Source organism: Camelina sativa, chromosome 18, assembly GCF_000633955.1.
Source record: "Camelina sativa cultivar DH55 chromosome 18, Cs, whole genome shotgun sequence".
NCBI lineage: Eukaryota > Viridiplantae > Streptophyta > Magnoliopsida > Brassicales > Brassicaceae > Camelina > Camelina sativa.
The window spans coordinates 9,187,328-9,206,424 of NC_025702.1; the positions used below are offsets into that span (position 1 = coordinate 9,187,328).

A 19,097-nucleotide genomic window follows, 5' to 3' on the forward strand; every position below is an offset into this window, starting at 1 on the left:
TCTTCAGTGCCTACAGTGATGTTTGAAATCGCCCAGCAAGCGTCCTTCTTTATTTTTTTCCATGTTGTACCATAGTCTTTTGTAAGCAGGTTGGCAAGAGGAGGTAAAACACCATGATGTATCAAAAACTGAGACAAATGTTCAAAAGAGGTACTTTATATATCCAGAGCCTTTTGGTTACAAAATCCAATCGTAACATTGTACGCAAGCAATATCTAACAATGCAAGCAGTGCATCCTCTCAACTAATATCCGGTATATATAGTGATATATTGAATCATTCAAGATACATTATAATAAAATCAACAAGAAGTGTTTTAAAGGTAACATACTTGGTCTGCTGCTTAACTCCATTAGTTAGAATCATAATGGTACCTACTGCAGGATCAATCACAGATGGACAAACGTGTCTGCAAAAGAAAAGAAAAAAATTGTTAGCCTTCATTATCTTATAAACATGTAGCAAAGGCTTTAAATTTGTGTTTTGGAGTAAGATTACTAACCCGAGAAGTTGAACTAGTCTTGGGACAAGACCAGCGTTAATAAATCTCTCGATACTTTCTTTTGAATCATTAGATAGAAAATAAAGTGCCCAACAAGCACTTGACAAAAAAAATTCATCATCTCTATGAAAAACTTCCTGAACTGCGTAGAGTGCAGGCTCCACCTGTTAATCACGTTTCCATATCTGTTAATGTGTACAAAATGAGGAAACAAAGCCTGCTGAGAGAGAGATAGAAGCTAGAAGACCTGGCGAAGGAGAAGCTGAAGTTGGCCAGAGAATAATTTTGACAAAGTCCAAGTGGCGGTTCTAAGCATCCACATCTGAGTATTCTCATTCAGCAGAGCCAACACTGGTTTCAATGCACCACGCCGTAGAGCATAGTTACGGGATTCTACTGAAGCACGAGCAACATTACCTAGTGCCCTTGTTGCCTGCACATTTACGGTAAATAACATCAAAATCTCAACTCATACCTAAGCATTCGTATCTACAAGAAGTAAAATACCTGAAACCGGAGATGAACATCAGAAGTAGCACTACCAAGAAGATGGACAAAGATTTCCATAACACCGTGATCAATCAGCACTTTGGTGCTTGATATATCAGGGTTTTTGTAGTTTTCAACCATGATATAATGAGTCTTTTTTAGAGTTTTTGAGTTGTTTTCTAGGATGTTTTCGAGCCTTTGCAGGTTTTCTAGGACTTTGGCACAGAAGGAGCAAAGTGGAGCAATTTGGATCATTTTGGAGCATAAATCTCGAAGAATCAATATGGACTCGGATCAAAACAAGGGCATCGATCGACACCACTTAGGAGCATCGGTCGACACCCTCTTCAGCCGATGAAGAATCACAAAATTGGAAGTTTTACAATTTTACCCAAAGTTTTCCTAAATTGCAACACAAGTCTCTGACGTGTTTTAGGACATATATATATTGTTTTGGGGTATTAGAAAACCCTGAAGTTTTATTCAAGCAAGTTTTATTTTTCAGCAATCCTGTGAGATTTTGAGAGCTTTTGGGAGAGAGATCTGAACTGCTTTGAGAGAAGAATTCTTGAACTCCCTCTTTACTCTTTTAATTTCAATTGCTTATTATTCAGAATTATGTTTTGTTCTTCATTGAATATGGCTGAGTAGTTTGCTTGTAGGTTCAGGGTTTTTCACAGGGATTTTATGAGTTATTAGATCTGTTTATTTAGGATTCTTTATCTTTCTAGATCTTCATCATAGGTTGTTCTTAATGTTAGATCTTTGATTAGCCATCTGGATTTAGATTTTAGGATTATTGATTGATATGAGAATATAATTGATTTTCCTGACAAAAACCTTTTGATGAGCAAAATTAATTCTTGCAAAGATATTTGATTTAGTAATTTTGTGAACAATCTAAACTTGTTTTTAAAGCTGATTTTTAACCTAGAATTTTACAAAGAGATTTGGATTTTCTGGTTTTAAATTTAGATAATATTTGCAGTGAGAACTGATTTATTTTACAAAAGAGTTTAAAGTTCTAGATTTGATTTTTAATTGCTTGAATCCTATTTAATTATTGATTTAATATTTTGTAATTTCCTGAGAAATTCCCTGGACCTAGCTTTTTGATCTTCTGAATTTACAACAGTTTTATTTTAATATTTTGCATTGCCTATTTCATTTAAATCATCTTGTTTAGCCTAATCGTAAAACTCTATAATTTATTGTGTAATCTTGAGTCCTTGTGGAATTCGACCCCTAAGTATTACAGTGACCTCTTAATTTGAGAGAGTAGCTCTAGGGTAAATTTGAGCATATCAGTGCTCTCTTCAGAAATCGTAGAACGGAAGCAGCACCATACTAACGATCGATCATGGAAATATCAGAATTACAGTACAAATTACAAATCATAACAGTATCAATTGATGGGAAACATTATCTTCAAACCTGAAGCTCGATGTCATCGTCCTTCTTAAGAAACTCATCGAAACGAGGCACAACTCCAGACTCTATGATCTTATCAATAGGAGGGTTTTCCTCTGGAGTATATAAGAAGAAACACTCAGATCGAGATCAAGAAAAGTAAAGAAAGTAAAGAACAGAGGAAAGAGTTTTGTACCATGTGATAGAATCTTTCTGAACTTGGAAGCGTTTTCGAATCAATACAATAAAAACCCAAACAAGAGAGTGATTTGATTACTTGTGAGACACGTTTAGACGAACCTGTGTCAGGGGTTGGGGGTTCAGCGACATGGCTTCCTCTCTTCTTTCACCTCTCTTCTAAGCGATTTACAAAACTTGAAAGAGAAACAAAAATCTCAGCTGGAGAAAAGTGAAAGAGGCAAAGAACAGAGCAAGAAAGAATGCAAACAAAAATGGTCAAGGGGCTATAAACAGATGAATGAACTTGTAAAGAAGCGAAAAAAAAAAACAGTTTTCGAATATTCGTGATCAGAAAACCGGTTTGGTTTGATTCAATTTCAATTTAATTAAAAACCGGTTTCGTTTAATATAATTACGATTAATTTAAGCCATTCAGTTTGGTTTATAGGTTTTACTCCGGTTTAATCAAACCCAATTTTCAATTCGTTGGGCGTATTGGTTAGGATCGGATCGGATCAATCTCGATTTTGCCCAAATCGGAGTGAAATTAGGGTTTATAGGCCTAACCTTAGGATAACGACGCCAACGCCAATGATGAATTTTGCTTGTGCCACAATCATCAGCACAGTTCTTGTTGTTGTTCTGTTCGATCATATCTTCAGCTCTTGTTTTCATGGTTACTAAGACCTGATCGTCAAATAGAGATGATTTTTTAAGAGTTTAATCGAAGCTTGGCGCCGGACGATCGAGGAATTTCTCTGTTTGAAAACAGAGATCAAGCAAAGTAAGAATCAATCTGGTTAGGGTTTTAGAGAAAACATCCACAGAAGAGAGTGAAGAAGAGTGTCAGATAGAGAGAGAGCGAGAGTGGTGTGTTTGATCAGATACGGAACAGACTACGGTTACTTCGGGTGGTCAATGATGTTTGAGAAAAGATTATAATCTTAGCCGTTCATTTTTTATGATTTTATTATATGAATACGCAGTGAAATATGGAGGCAAAGCTTTTATATAATTATCATCTCTGTACTCTCGCAAGTAACAAACCAAGTAAAAGCCTAATGTCATCAAGAAACTGACACATGACTCACTCTTTTGAGTTTGACCTACCATATGTATATGCTTTTGGTTCCAATGTCAGAGGCTATTGTTTTCTATATCAAATGATTTAATATCAGATTGTGTGGGATCATCATCTTAACGAGTAAATTTCAAACTGGAAGCCCGGATGAGAACTTGAACTTGGACTTGAACATGAAGTCTGATATACCTCATCACCTTTTCCTTGAGGTTTCAGTATGTCCACTAACCCTTCACCTTCCTCTTCAAGCCTTCTAGACACACTGAGATGATTCTTAGATCTGGACACACTATGATGTCACATAAAGGTTTTATGCAACCCTGCTCCTCCAAGATGATCAATAAGGCATGAAAAAAAGTGATAAAGAGACGAGACATGAATGTACCTAAAAATGTCTCTCTATAGCTCTGTTTGCGCAAATGGGCTTATCAGGAGACATTCCAAAAGGATTGGGAAAATTTAATTATTAACCTCACTCTCTCTTATATGGTTCTACCGTTTAAAAAAAAAAATCTTATGTGATCACATAGAAAGCTAAGTTGTTTTGTTTGTTTCAATAAGTAGTTGATTACAGATTTCTTGAAGCCAATCAATATATTCCATGAAACCTTTACAAATGGAGCCAAAGCTCTTCTATCGACTCTGTTACTACTTTCAATTGACGGAACCAGTTATGTACTAGAGAGACCAAAATGTCGCCGAGAACCATCACCTTGGAGGCTGTTGTGTCTTCTCATTATCCTATACACCCCGGTATATCTCCAGAATCTTCAAAGCCTTCTCGTAGATCTCGTTGTTTTCGTGGCGTTGCAGGTTCTCAAGATTTTCTAGACCTTCCGCGTATTCAATCTGTAGAGTGTAATTGTTCACGTCTCCTATGTTCATCTCTGCCTCTCCAACCTTCAAAATATTTTCCAATCCATTCAGACACGCTGAGATGGTCAATGGATCTGGATGTAACAGGAGATCACATAAAGGTTTTCTGCAACCCTGCTCCACCAAGTATCTGAATCACACCAATGGAGATTTGTAAATTGATTGATCAATAAGCAAAAGAAAACTACAAAAAGTGACAAGAAAAGGACGACAAAATCTAATCATAACATTAACAAAGCAAGCACTGAGTCCTCTCTACTAACAGTGGTGTAGTTACATAAACATTCTAGAGACATCATGAAAATAATACGCTTTCGATAAACGATAACTCCACAAGATTGGACAAAATAAATGGAATATGAATTACATACTTGGATCTGGTGATCACATTTGTTAACTATAGTGCCAATGGTATGCAGTACAGGAGTAAGCACAGATGCTGGGGAAGGATGTCTGCAAAAGAAACAAAAAAATTGTCAGCCTTGAGTATCCAAACATGTCACAAAAGGGTTAATCATGACAAGTACTAACCGGAGAAGTTCAATGTTAGATTTACGATACCGTAAGCTCTGATTACACGAACACACAATTAAAACTAACTGATAAGAACAGAGAGAGACTAGCACATCACTAGCTCAGCTCCCAACACACCATAAGAGAGATACTAGCACATCTCTAGCTCACCTCTCCAACCACAAGCACATCGCTTGACCAATCTTCACAATATTCAACATTCAGCATCATGAAGAAGAAGAGCTTCACAGCTCTTTTAAGCTGATCCCGTAACGGCCACCCTCCTCCACAATCAGAGTCTTTCCTCTCTTTTTGTCCACGTCATCAACAACCAACTTGAGTCCTCTTGACGTGGCATTGTACAATCGTATCATTCAACTAGTTTTGGGACAAAACCAGCATCGTTCACACTCTGGATTCCATCTTCTGAACCATCGCACACATACTGAATGCCCGAGCAAACATTTCCCAAGACTCTTTCATTATTTGAATGAAGATGTAGTTCAAGTGCATGTTTCACCTGTTAATCAATGCATTCAGATCTTAAAGAGTATTGGGCGTATACAAACAGAAGAAACAGAGAGAGAGAGAGAGAGGTAAGAAGACCTGGTCGAAGGTAGGCGGAGGCATGCCACGACACAAGTGACACAAAGTCAGAGTAGCAAATCTGAGCATCGACAAGTTAGTAGTATCCTTGGACAGCAGATGCAACAGCGGCAACAAAGCCCCACAGTAAAGAACATAGTCACGGTGTCTTGGATGACCAGCAACATTACACAACGCCCATATAGCCTGCAAAGACAAATGTTAAAAATACATATCTGTGACAAAAGCAATCATATCTAACCAAAAAAAAAAGAAGAAGTACAATGCTTACCTGCTCGCGGACATAATCTCTATTTGAAGCAATAATAAGCTCGACTAAGATTGGAACAGCATTGTGAGCAACTAACAGATCCGGTCTATAAGCAGCAATGCTTGTTGACAAAAAAAAAAAAAAAAACAAAAAAAAAGCAGCAATGCTTGTTAGACCGCAAGCTGCCTCATACTATTAAAAGATCGTTGAAAAATATCGGAATCAAAGAGTACACTGAGATCGTAAAAAAGAACAATTTGATTAGGGTTTTGTAATTTCTTCTAACATGAAGCTCAGGGAAATCTTTCACGCCAAGAAAGTGAACCAAACGAGGTATAACTCCAGATCGTATCAGCTGTTCGGTATCAAGAGGCCCTATTTCTGAAAAACCTGGGACAGAGATATGATAAGAAGAGCACAAAAACTTAAAGAAACGACATTCGAGTTTGATGATTAAAGGACGAATCTTTCCAAGAAAAGTAAACAGAGATAAGTATTACTCTTTGCTAGAATCGTGTTGATCTTGGCAGCGGATTTAAACTGTCTTGAAGGAACAGCTGAGAAAAGCCCCTCGAGCAAACTCTGTGATTCTGAGAACATCGTGTGGGATCGTTTAAGAGACGACAAAGCTTGGGGGTTCTACTAGCGACGTGGCTTTCTCTCTCTCCCTTCTTCGACCTCTCCAAAAACAGTTTACGAAACTTAAAGAAAACTCAACTGAAATGTGAAAGAGGCAGAGAAATTTTGCAATTGACAAACAAAAATGGTGAAGGAGCGGAAAAAGAATAAAATCAACAGATGAATTCAAAGAAGCGAACAAGAAAAAAAAGACGGTTTTCTAATGATCGTTATCAGAAAACCGGTTTGGTTTGATTGAATTGGGATTTAAATCTGGTTTAACTCCAATTAAATCGATTCAAATTTGGTTTTGGGTTCAATGCCGGTTTTATCAAACCCAAATTTCAATTAATTAAGCTGAGATCAGAACCCTTATTGGGAAGTGAAATTAGGGTTTAACAAAGAGTCGTCTACCACCAGGCCAAAAAGGGGGTTTGCTACTAGTATTAGCACAATCAGTACGAGTCAGTATATGGCATTTAACAAAATTTAAAAGTTTGTAAATCAAATCTTACATTTGCATTGATGCTGGATATCCATTTTCTCTTTCTAATTTAGTATATAGAGATACAAATTATAAGCTTTTAAACTTGTAGATAATGGAAGCTTGATATATTTATGGTATATATAAAAATGTTTGTTTGTCAATATTAGATCAGATGCATTTGGTTATTATATCCCTAAGTAGAAATGTATAGGATTCAGACCATATACTATTTATTCTGCATGGTTCCAAATGAGATAGTGAGCTTGTGTTGTGTGTAATGTTGAATTTGTCAATCTCCTAGTCAGAAGTGACAATATTAATAAAAATACGTTAACATTGTTCTTTGATCAGCAAAGGTTCTGCTTTGGTTTATAGCACAGATAACAACTCAAAGCAGACTCCAAGAAACTTGAACAATGGAGCCAAAGCTTACACCAAGTACTTGACTAACTCTTGGAGTTTTGACCATCCATCAAAGATGTTGCAGGTTCTGAATCTTTTTTAGCCCTTTCTCATCTCATTGCTTTCGTGGTGTTGCAGGTTCTGAATCTTTTCTAGCCCTTTCTCATCTTCAATCAGCACAGAGTGATAGTTCACGTCTCCTATGTTCCTCTCTGCCTCTCCGGCCTTCAAAATGATTTCCAATTCATCCAGACATACTGAGATGATCACTGGATCTGGACATACCAGGAGATCACATAAAGGTCTGATGCAACCCTGCTCCACCAAGTATCTGAATCACACCAATGGATCGGACACTCTGACTTGATGATCAATAAGCATGTTAAAAAGTGAAAAAAGAGAGAAGATCATAGGGATACGTACTTTATTTGATCATGAGAACAACCTGAAGTTGCATTTGAAATTCCCATACGACTTCTTCCTTTATGTCAAATTCAGCATTTTGAGCCATATTGACCAATGTTTGGATCAAATTTTCATCAATAACTGACTGTTAATACATTAGGGGTAAAGAAAGACAGAGATAGAAAACAATTATTTATAGCTACAGAAGGGGTAAATTTGCTTTTTATGTTATCTGCAACATTCTTAAATAAACAAATTGTCACCTGAATATGTTCTTCAGTGCCTGCAGTGATGTTTGATATCGTCCTGCAAGTGTCCTTCTTTATGTCTTTCCATATTAGAACATAATTTAGAATAAGCAGGTTGGCAAGAGCAGGTAAAACACCACACTCTCTATCACAACCTGAGAAAAATTAAGTTCAAAGAGGTTTATCCAGAGCCTAGGCATTTTGTAGTTTGGTTACAAAATCTAATCGTAACATTGTACACAAGCCATATATAACAATGCAAGCACTGTATCCTCTAAATTTATCAGTATATATAGTGATATATTTAATCATTTAAGAGACATTATGATAACTCAACGAAAAAATGTGTTTTAAAAGGAAACATATATTGAGTATAAGAGTACATACTTCGGTCTGCTGATTGTCTCCGTTAGTTAGATTCATAATGGTACCTAATGCCGGATTAGTCATACATGGAGCACCGTATCTACAAACGAAACAAAATGGTCAGCCTTCATTATCAAAACATGTAGCGAAGGCTTAAAATTTTTGTTTTGGAGGAGTAAGATTACTAACCCGAGAAGTTGAACTAGTGTTGGGACAAGACCAGCAGCGTCGATAAAACTCTGGATATTTTCTTTTCAACCATCAGATAGAGAATAAAAGTGCCAAGAATAAAAGTTCTTCATCATTTCTATGAAGAACTCTCTGAAGTGCAGAGAGTGCAGGTTCCATCTGTTAATCATGTTTCCATGTGTGTTAATATATATGTACACAAACTGAGAAACAAACCCTCGAGAGAGAGAGAGAGAGAGAGAAGCTGTAAGACCTGGCGATGGGAGGCCGAGGCTGGCCAGAGCAGAAGTTTGACAAAGTGGGAGTGGCGATTTTAAGCATGGGCATTCGAGTATTCTCATGCAGCTGAGCCAACAGTGGACTCAATGCACCACAGCTTAAACAGAGGAGGAAGTTTTTGTACCATGTTTCAGAAAATCTCTGAACATGGTAGCGTATGTAGACATTGAATGATCATCTGAGAAAACACCATAGGATAGTGCCAACAAAAAAACAAAAAGAAAAAAATTGGTTAGGATTTAAATCCTATTGCTAAATAACGGTACGGTATAAAGTAACAATGGAGCCAAAGATTTCCACCAAAGAACTTGACTCACTCTTGAGTTTTTGGTTCCATTCCAAGATTGTGTCGGGAACTCATAAGTAGATACAGATTTTCCAACAGTTTGAAAGTTTTTTGTTTTTGTTTTTGGTGTACATTTCTAATTATACATTTCAACTGAAGTTAAATCCGCTAGAAAGATTTGTAACTTGGTTCTCTCACAACTGAGAGACCAGAGATCATCACTTCGGAGTTTGTTGTGTCTGCTCATCATCATCTTCTGCCCAGTATGTCTCCAGAATCTGCATAGCCTTAATGTTGATCACATTGCTTCCGTGATGTTTCAGGTTCTTAATCTTTTCTAGCCCTTCCGCATCTTCAATCTGCTGAGAGTAATAGTTCACGCCTCCTATGTTCCTCTCTGCTTCTCCGGCCATCAAAATGTTTTCCAGTCCATACAGACACTTAAAAATGACTGCTGTTTCTGGACATACCAGGAAATCACATAAAGGCTTTATGCAACCCTGCTCCACCAAGTATCTGAAACACATCAATAGAAACTGTGACTTGTAATGATCAACAATAAGAGCATGTTAAGAAGTGAAAGAAGACATGGACGTACTTGATTTGATCATCAGAACCACCTAAGGCTGCATGTGAAATTGCCCTTACAGCTTTTTCCTTTATGTCAAATTCAGCATTTTGAGCCAAATTGACCAACTTTGGAATCAGGTTTGCATCAATAACTGACTGTCATTAGGGTAAAGAGAGACACATAGAAAACAATTAGTGAGTGATAGCAACAAAAGGGTAAATTTGTTTTTATGTTATCTGCAACATTCACAATCCCAAGACTTGTCACCTGAATTTGTTCTCTGCCAGCAGTGATGTTTGAAATCGCCCAGCAAGCGTCCCTATTTATGTTTTTGAATCTTATAGCATAGTCTTGAGTAAGCAGGTTGGCAAGAAGAGGTAAAACACCACACTCTATCACAACCTGAGAAAGAAAAAAATGTTCAAAGAGGTACTTCTCTATCCAGAGCCTTTTGGTTACAATATCCAATCGTAACAAATGCAAGCATATCAGTGATAGAGTGATATCCGGTATATATAGTAATATATTTGATCATTCAAGATACATTACGATAACTCAACAAGAAGTGCTTTTAAAGGTAACATACTTTTGTCTGCTGATTATCTCCAGTAGTTAGATACATAATGGTACCTAATGCATGATGAATCACAGATGGAGAAGCGTTTCTGCAAAAGGAAAAAAAATGGTCAGCCTTTATTACCTAAACATAAGGCTTGAAATCTTTGTTTTGGGAGTAAGTATTAACCCGAGAAGTTGAACAGACCAGCATCGATAAAACTCTGGATATATTCTTTTGGACTATGAGATAGAAAATAAAGTGCAGGAATTGTTCATCATTTCTGTGAAGAACTCTCTGAAGTGCAGAGAGTGCAGGTTCCATCTGTTAATCATGTTTCCATGTGTGTTATTAATGTATATAAACTGAGGAAACAAAGTCCTGGAGAGAGAGAGAGAGAGAGAGAGAGAGAGAGAGAGAGAGAGAGAGAGAGAGAGTAGCTAGAATACCTGGCGAAAGGGAGGCGGAGGGTGGACAGAGCAGAAGGCTGACATAGTAGAACATAGTAACGGGATTCTACTGAAGCACAAGCAACATTACCTAGTGCCATTGTAGCCTGCAGATTATGGTAAAATAACATAAAAATTTCAACTCATATCTCTCGCATGCATTTGTATCTACAAGAAGTAAAATACCTCCATATGGAGAAGAAGGAGACGAAGCCTATCAGTAGCAGCAGCAGTAGCAAGAAGGTGGAAAAAGATTTGAATAGCACCGTGATCTATTAGCACTTTGGTGTTCTCTTCAGAAATGATTCTTAGAACGGTAGCAGCATCCAACTAACGATCATCGAATATCAGAACTAGTGGATAAATTAAATAACCAAAATCATTACAAAAATCAATTAATGATGGGCAACTTTTTCCTTCAAACCTGAAGCTCGATGTCATCTTCCTTCTTAAAAAAACTCAACGAAACGAGGCACAACTCCAAACTCTATTATCTTATCAATTGGAGGGTTTTCCTCTGGGAATATATAAGAAGAAGAAGAAGAAACTTAAAGAACCATTCAGATATGGAGATCAAGAAAAAGTAAACAGATTTTGTACCATGTTCAAGAAACTTTCGGAACTTGAAAGCGTATTCAGACTGCATTGAAGGATCATCTGACAGAACACCATCAATCATCTCTTTGTCCACCTACAGGAATTAACAATCAAAACCCAAACCAGAGATTGATTTGATCACTTGTGATACGAACGTTTAGACGAACCTCTTTCTTGGCTTTGGGGTTCAGAATCAGCGACATGGCTTTCTCTCTTCTTTGACCTCTCTTCTAAGCGATACACAAAACTTGAAGAGAAACCCTAGAAATCTCTCTTTCTTTGACCACCTCTCTTTTAATGATCGGTATGAGAAACCGGTTTGGTTTGATTAAGTTTCAATTAATGTAATTAAATACCGGTTTGGTTTGGTTTGATTTAGTCAATACAATAAAAGTAGAAGTGTTTGACAATTCAGCTTTAACTTTTGGTGACACATCAAGTTAACCAATCAAAATATAATAATTAATACAAATCATCATATACTACCAATAGAAATTGAATTAGCAATAGTCATGTGTATGTCTCTCTCATATTTTTGGTTTACAAGCCTGCTCTTTTAATTAAAACATATAAAACATACATGTCCAGCCCAGCCCACAACCCAACTAAAAAACAAAACCGTATATTTTTTAAGTTTGTCCACAACCCAACTAAAAAACAAAACCGTATATTTTTTAAGTTTGTCTATCTTCTCAAATAATTAAAAGAAAAAGACATAATAAACCTAAATAAAATAATTCTCCTTCTAGCAGCTGCCTCTTTTCATGTTTTCGATTCAAATTCCATGAGTTAAGCAAAAGCCAAGACCTAGATCATGTGGAAAATAAAATGTCTCGCCATATATCTCTGAATCTAAAACTTTTTTTGTAAGTTTTTTTTTTTTTTTTCTGATTTACCTTTGTGTTCGTCATTTTGGGTAGAAGAAAAGTTTTGATTTGTCTCGACTGAATCTCGTTACGAATTTGGTATTCGCGCTGATTCGAGCATAGAAGGGAAATTTGACACTTTCAGAGTATTTCTTTATTAGATGATTGAAGATTATGAATAAAGTCGGCAGCTTTATAATGTAAACAAATTCTAGCTTGTGAGCATTGTCCAAATTGGTATGGAACTATAGGATTTAGGTCAAAAGTGTTTGCTTAAGAACTATTACTGAGTAATTTTATGAACTAAACTGCAGTTTGATATCGAATTGAATATATGAGCTCATATTCACGGCATAGTTGCTTTTGTTTTTCTTTATCTGGAATTAAGTTTTTGGAAGGTTTGTTTTTGAGATTGCAGTTTAAGTTTAAAAATGCTAAATCAATGTATTTATTATGCTTAATAATAAAATTTTAACCATAAAAAAAACTATATAACAAATATGTGATTAAATTTGTATAAACTACAAAAAATACACCACAAATTCAAACTATATCAATATATTTCCCACAAAAGGTAAAGAAAATAAACAGAACATACATTAGGTTTAGTTAGGCTATTTATACAATTAAGTATTTAAGTCTATCCGATTTAAATGTAAATATTTATAAGTCATCTTAAATTTGAGATTTCTCTATATTTATTTTATTTATGCATTTTTTATCTTATCATTGTATAAACATTTTTACAGTTAATCCAATTTTTTAAAAATTATATTTTTAATAATTCAATATATCTAAAAAATCTAAAAATGTTTGAAATGTTAAAAAAATCCAACTTCTCTCACCTGAATTTGGTCTCCAGTGCCTGCAGTGATGTTTGAAATCGTCCAGCAAGCTTCCCTCATTATGCCTTTCGTATTGTTTTGACGAAGCAGGTCGGCAAGAAGTAAGAACGGGTACAACACAAACAAAGACTTCTTCCACTTTATACTTTGGTTACAAATTCTGATCTCAACACTATACTCAAGCAACATATAATGAAGTGTTCTCCAGGCTCTGGATTCTATCTATTAATATTGCTATAGTAATATAATCATCCAAGTTTACCGAAACCCAGATTTCAATTTGTTAGGCGTATTGGTTTAACGATCAGACGAATTCCCCAAATCAGGGTTCATGAGGTCTTCCAATGGTGGGTTTTGCTTGTACGACAATCATCAGCACAAGTCTTCTTATTACTAGCACTAATTTTGTTCTGTTCGATCATTTCTGCAGCTCTTATTTTCATGATTTGAAAACAAAGTGATCAAGAAAAGGATCAGAATTTGATTATTAGCGTTTACGTTTTGAGACGTATGCCAAAAAAAAAAAAAAATGATTCGGAATTAAACCCTAGAGGATATTGCTATATAACGGTATGGTATAAAGTAACAATGGAGCCAAAGATTAGTCCACCAAAGAAATTGACTCACTCTTTGAGGTAGATAAAGATATTTTCGACAGGTTGAAAATTTTTTGTTTTTGTTTTTGGTGTAACTGAAGTTGAATCCGCTAGAAAGAACTGGAACTTGGTTCTCTCACAACTGAGAGACAGAGATCATTACCTTGGAGGTTGTTGTGTCTGCTCATCATCCTCTTCTGCCCAGTATGTCATCAGAATCTGCATAGCCTTAATATAGATCACATTGTTTCCTTGATGTTTCAGGTTCTTAATCTTTCTTAGCCCTTCCGCATCTTCAATCTGCTGAGAGTATTAGTTCACGCCTCCTAGGTTCCTCTCTGCCTCTCCGGCCCTCAAAATGTTCTCCAGTCCATACAGACACTTAAAGATGACTACTGTTTCTGGACATACCAGGAGATCACATAAAGGCTTTATGCAACCCTGCTCCACCAAGTATCTGAAACACATCAATAGAAACTGTGACTTGTGATGATCAATAATAAGAGCATGTTAAAAAGTGAAAGAAAACATGGACGTACCTGATTTGATCATCAGAACCACCTAAGGCTGCATGCGAAATTGCCGTTACAGCTTTTTCCTTTATGTCAAATTCAGCATTTTGAGCCAAATTGACCAACTTTGGAATCAGGTTTGCATCAATAACTGACTGTCATTAGGGTAAAGAGAGACACATAGAAAACAATTAGTGAGTGATAGCAACAAAAGGGTAAATTTGTTTTTATGTTATCTGCAACATTCACAATCCCAAGACTTGTCACCTGAATTTGTTCTCTGCCAGCAGTGATGTTTGAAATCGCCCAGCAAGCGTCCCTCTTTATGTTTTTGCATCTTATAGCATAGTCTTGAGTAAGCAGGTTGGCAAGAAGAGGTAAAACACCACACTCTATCACAACCTGAGAAAAAAAAAATGTTCAAAGAGGTACTTCTCTATCCAGATCCTTTTGGTTACAAAATCCAATCGTAACATTGTACACACGCAATATATAACAAATGCAAGCAGCCAAGCACTGCATCCTCTCAACTAGTATCCGGTATATATAGTGATATATTTGATCATTCAAGATACATTACGATAACTCAACAGGAAGTGCTTTTAAAGGTAGCATACTTTTGTCTGCTGATTATCTCCAGTAGTTAGATACATAATGGTACCTAATGCACGATCAACCACAGATGGAGAATCGTTTCTGCAAAAGAAAAAAAAATTGTCAGCCTTTATTATCTTAATATAAGGCTTGAAATCTTTGTTTTGGGAGTAAGTACTAACCCGAGAAGTTGAACTAGTCTTGGGACAAGACCAGCATCGATAAAACTCTGGATATATTCTTTTGGACCATGAGATAGAAAATAAAGTGCCCAACAAGCAGCTGACAAGAATTGTTCATCATTTCTGTGTAGAACTCTCTGAAGTGCAGAGAGTGCAGGTTCCATCTGTTAATCATGTTTCCATGTGTTATTAATGTAAAAAAAACTGAGGAAACAACAGCCTGGAGAGAGAGAGAGAGAGAGAGAGAGAGATCGAAGATAGAAGACCTGGCGAAAGGGAGGCCGAGGCTGGCCAAAGCAGAAGTCTGACAAAGTAAAAGCGGCGGTTCTAAGCATCCACATGTCAGTATTCTCATGCAGCTGAGCCAACAGAGGACTCAATGCACCACACCGTAGAACATAGTCACGGGATTCTACTGAAGCATGAGCAACATTACCTAGTGCCCTTGTTGCCTGCAGATTATGGTAAAATAACATAAAACTTTCAAATCATATCTCGCATTTGTATCTCAAGAAGTAAAATACCTCCATATGGAGAAGAAGGAGACGAAGCCTATCAGTAGCAGCAGCAGTAGCAAGAAGATGGAAAAAGATTTGAATAGCACCGTGATCTATTAGCACTTTGGTGTTCTCTTTAGAAATGATTCTTAGAACGGTAGCAGCATCCAACTAACGATCATAGAATATCAGAATTAGTGGACAAACTAAATAACCAAAATCATTACAAAAATCAAATTGATGGGCAACTTTTTTCTTCAAACCTGAAGCTCGATGTCATCGTCCTTCTTAAGAAACTCAACGAAACGAGGCACAAATCCAGACTCTATTATCTTACCAATAGGAGGGTTTTCCTCTGGAATATATAAGAAGAAGAAGAAACTTAAAGAAACACTCAGATCGAGATCAAGAACAGAGGAAGTAGTTTTGTACCATGTGATAGAATCTTTCTGAACTTGGAAGCGTTTTCAGATTGTATTAAAGGATCATCTGAGTAAACACCTTGAATCATCTCTTCGTCCACCTACACGAATCAATACAATCAAAAACCCAAACCCAAACCAGATATTGATTGATTACTTGTGAGACACGTTTAGACGAACCTCGGTCTTGCCTTTGGGGTTCAGCGACATGGCTTTCTCTCTTCTTTGACCACCTCTCTTCCAAGCGATTCACGAAACTTGAAAAGAAACCCTAGAAATCTCAACTCAGAAGTGAAAGAGGTAGAGAAATTTTGCAATTGAGAGCAAGAATGCAAACAAAAATGGTCAAAGGGCCGATATAAAGAGATGAATGGGAATCGTTATGAGAAAACGGTTTGGTTTCATTTAGTTTCAATTAATGTAATTAAATACCGGTTTGGTTTGATTTAATTATGGGATTAACTCCGGTTTAATCAAATCCAAATTTCAATTAGTTAGGCGTATAGGTTAGAGTCGGTTCAATCTCGATTGGGGAATCTAAGGTTTGTAAACAGAGATCAAGCATAAGTAAGAATCAATCTGGTTAAGGTTTTAGAGAAAAGATGCAGAGAAGAGAGTAAAGAAGAGTGTCAGAGAGAAAGCGAGAGTGGTGTGTGATCAGGGATACTCTAAAACACCAGATGCTGCAGCAAACAAAACTTATCACAAGAAACAACTCTATTATCTCAGGTAAAGCCTAATGTCATCAAGAAACTGACACTTAACTCACTCTTTCAGTTTGACCTACCATATGTGCACACGGTTTGTTCACTGTCACTGTCAGAGGCTATTTTTTTTTACATCAAATCTAATATCAGATTGTGTGGGATCATCATCTTAACGAGAAGAATTCAAACTGGAAGCCCGGATGAGAACTTGAACTTGAAGTCTGCAATACATCATCACCTTGTCCTTGAGGTTTCAGCATGTCCACTAACCCTTCACCTTCCTCTTCAAGCCAGTATGTTTCCAGAATCTTCACTGCCTTCTCGTAGATTTCATTGTTGTCATGGTGCTGCAGGTTCTCAATCTTTTCTAGCCCTTCCTCATCTTCAATCATTTGACAATATGAATTCACGTCTCCTGTCTTCTTCTTCTCAACCTCTCCAGCGTTCAAAATCTTTTCCAATCCATCTAGACTCACTGAGATGATTCTAAGATCTGGACACACCAGGATGTCACATAAAGGTTTTATGCAACCCTGCTCCACCAAGTATCTGGATCACACCAATAGAGATTTTCTGAATTGATGATCAATAAGGCATGGAAAAAGTGGTAAAATAGAGGAGACAGGGAAGTACTTTATTTGATTAGGAGAACCACACACTGAGGCATTTGAAAGTGCCCATACAACTTCTTTCTTTATGTCAAACTCAGCTTTTGGAGCCAGGCTGACCAACCTTGGAATCAAATTTGCATCAATAACTGACTGTTTAAAAAGAAAGACAAAACAGAATATAATTAGTGATAGAAACAGAATGGCTAGTACTGCACAGTATTAAATAATCAAAAACTAATGCCTGCAGTGATAAAGTAACACAAACTTCTCTCACCTGAATTTGGTCTCCAATGCCTGCAGTGATGTTTGAAATCGTCCAGCAAGCTTCCCTCATTATGCCTTTCGTATGGTTTTGGCGAATCAGGTCCGCAAGAACGGGTACAACGCCACACTTGATCACACACTGAAGAAATAATTTCAAAGAGTTATTTCAGATCTCAAGCGAAGACTTCTTCCACTTTGTACTTTGGTTACAAATTCTGATCTCAACATTGTACTCAAGCAACATATAATGAAGTGTTCTCCAGGCTCTGGATTCTATCTATTAATATTACTATAGTAATATAATCATCCAAGATATAGGATAAAAAAATAAGCTGTGATATTGCTTTGAAAAACACTACATTCACACGGAGGACAACACAAGTTTTCTTGAAGGTTCCATAAATAGAATATGAATTACATACCTGGGTCTGCTGATGATTTCCAGAAGCTATATTCCCAATGGTACGAAGTGCAGGAATAAGTACAAAAGGAGAAAGGTGTCTGCAAAAGAAAAAATTGTCAACCTTCATAATCCGAACCTGTAGCAAGTAGCAACATCAGGTTAAAGTTATTTTTACTGGAGAACAACTAACTTGATAAGTTCAACTAGTCTTGGGACAACACCAGCCTCGATCAGGCCTTGGATTTTTTCATTTGAACCATCAGACAGATTCGAAAGTGCCCAGCAAGCATCTACCAAGACTTCTTCATCATTCGAATGAACAAGTCGTTCAAGAGCAGGGAGAGCAGGTTTCACCTGTTAATCATGTTTCATAAGTCAAGTGTTTCACTTATATAAAATGAGGGAACAGAGCCTATAGATAGAGAGAGATAAGTAAGAATACCAGGTCAAAGGGCGGCAAAGGCTTGCCACGGAAGAAGTTTGATAAAGTCCAAGTGGCAACTCTAAGTATGGGCAGGGTAGCATTCTTATTCAGCTGATGCAACAGTGGAGTCAATGCCCCAAAGTTAAGAACAAAGTCACGGCAATGTACTGAATCACCAGCAACATTACCCAGTCCCCATAAAGCCTAAATAAGTAACTGTAAATTTCAGAATTTGAACTCATATACAAGATCATAAGCATTGATATTAACAAAAGCACTAACTATACCTGCTCACGGACATCATCATCAGGGGAAGCAAGAAGCTGAACAAAGAGTGGAACAGCACCAAGATCAATCACGACCTTGGTATGCTCAGATGTTCCAGAAGCAATATTTGTTAAAGCCCAAGCCGCCTCAAACTATAAAAAGATGAAAAATTTCAGAACCAAAGATTACAACACTAAATCATCAAAAGATGGAAACTTTTCTCTTCAAACCTGAATCCTAGGGTAATCATCCTTCTTAAGAAACTCAACAAAACGTGGCACAACTCCACATTTTATCACGCTATCGATAGGTGGAGTTCTTTCTGAACAATATACAAGAGAAACCACTCGAGTAAATGATAAAAAGGTCGCACCTTTTCAAATCGAGATCAAGAAAAAGTTGAAGACTTTTACCTAATGATAGAACCCTCCTGAACCGAGTCGTGGATTCAAGCTGCAACGAAGGATCATCCGAGAAAACCCCAGCAATCATATCCGAAACCTCCAACTACACAACCATGAATCAAATTAACTCAAAATCAAATTAA

At 36.8% G+C, this 19,097-nt stretch overlaps 2 protein-coding genes and 3 pseudogenes across 2 annotated transcripts in view; all 5 read right to left on the reverse strand.

Annotated features, from left to right (window-relative positions):
* The window catches only part of LOC104763284, a 3,762-nt pseudogene extending 2,630 nt beyond the window's left edge, over positions 1 to 1,132 (reverse strand).
* On the reverse strand, positions 4,256 to 9,406 carry LOC104763286 (annotated as a pseudogene).
* Positions 9,256 to 11,272, reverse strand: LOC104760915 (importin subunit alpha-1-like). The gene is made up of 7 exons (XM_019240352.1): positions 10,950 to 11,272; positions 10,764 to 10,870; positions 10,504 to 10,638; positions 10,345 to 10,423; positions 10,026 to 10,160; positions 9,786 to 9,913; positions 9,256 to 9,703 (listed from the first exon to the last, which is right to left on the reverse strand). The coding sequence occupies exons 4-7, from the start codon at positions 10,378 to 10,380 to the stop codon at positions 9,406 to 9,408; spliced, it is 597 nt and encodes a 198-aa protein (XP_019095897.1). The 5' UTR covers positions 10,381 to 10,423; positions 10,504 to 10,638; positions 10,764 to 10,870; positions 10,950 to 11,272; the 3' UTR covers positions 9,256 to 9,405.
* LOC104763287 lies at positions 13,827 to 16,084 on the reverse strand (annotated as a pseudogene).
* LOC104760914 (importin subunit alpha-5-like) overlaps positions 16,574 to 19,097 on the reverse strand; it is a 3,444-nt gene continuing 920 nt past the window's right edge. Inside the window, exons 2-10 of the mRNA XM_010483906.2 lie at positions 18,964 to 19,057; positions 18,781 to 18,872; positions 18,571 to 18,702; positions 18,302 to 18,487; positions 18,050 to 18,213; positions 17,879 to 17,957; positions 17,467 to 17,595; positions 17,215 to 17,342; positions 16,574 to 17,130 (exon numbers count right to left, since the gene is read on the reverse strand). Coding sequence (XP_010482208.1) covers positions 16,746 to 17,130; positions 17,215 to 17,342; positions 17,467 to 17,595; positions 17,879 to 17,957; positions 18,050 to 18,213; positions 18,302 to 18,487; positions 18,571 to 18,702; positions 18,781 to 18,872; positions 18,964 to 19,057 — 1,389 coding nt within the window. The 3' untranslated portion in view covers positions 16,574 to 16,745. The remainder of the gene's footprint in view (positions 17,131 to 17,214; positions 17,343 to 17,466; positions 17,596 to 17,878; positions 17,958 to 18,049; positions 18,214 to 18,301; positions 18,488 to 18,570; positions 18,703 to 18,780; positions 18,873 to 18,963; positions 19,058 to 19,097) is intronic.

Excerpts from the sequence above, each read along its gene's own strand:
- LOC104760915 (XM_019240352.1), bottom strand. The coding sequence starts at position 10,380 with ATGTATCTAACTACTGGAGATAATCAGCAGACAAAA. Across the intron at positions 10,161-10,344 it reads GAGATAATCAGCAGACAAAA|GTTGTGATAGAGTGTGGTGT; the intron begins GTATGTTACCTT and ends TTTCTTTCTCAG. Across the intron at positions 9,914-10,025 it reads CTGGCAGAGAACAAATTCAG|TCAGTTATTGATGCAAACCT; the intron begins GTGACAAGTCTT and ends CCCTAATGACAG.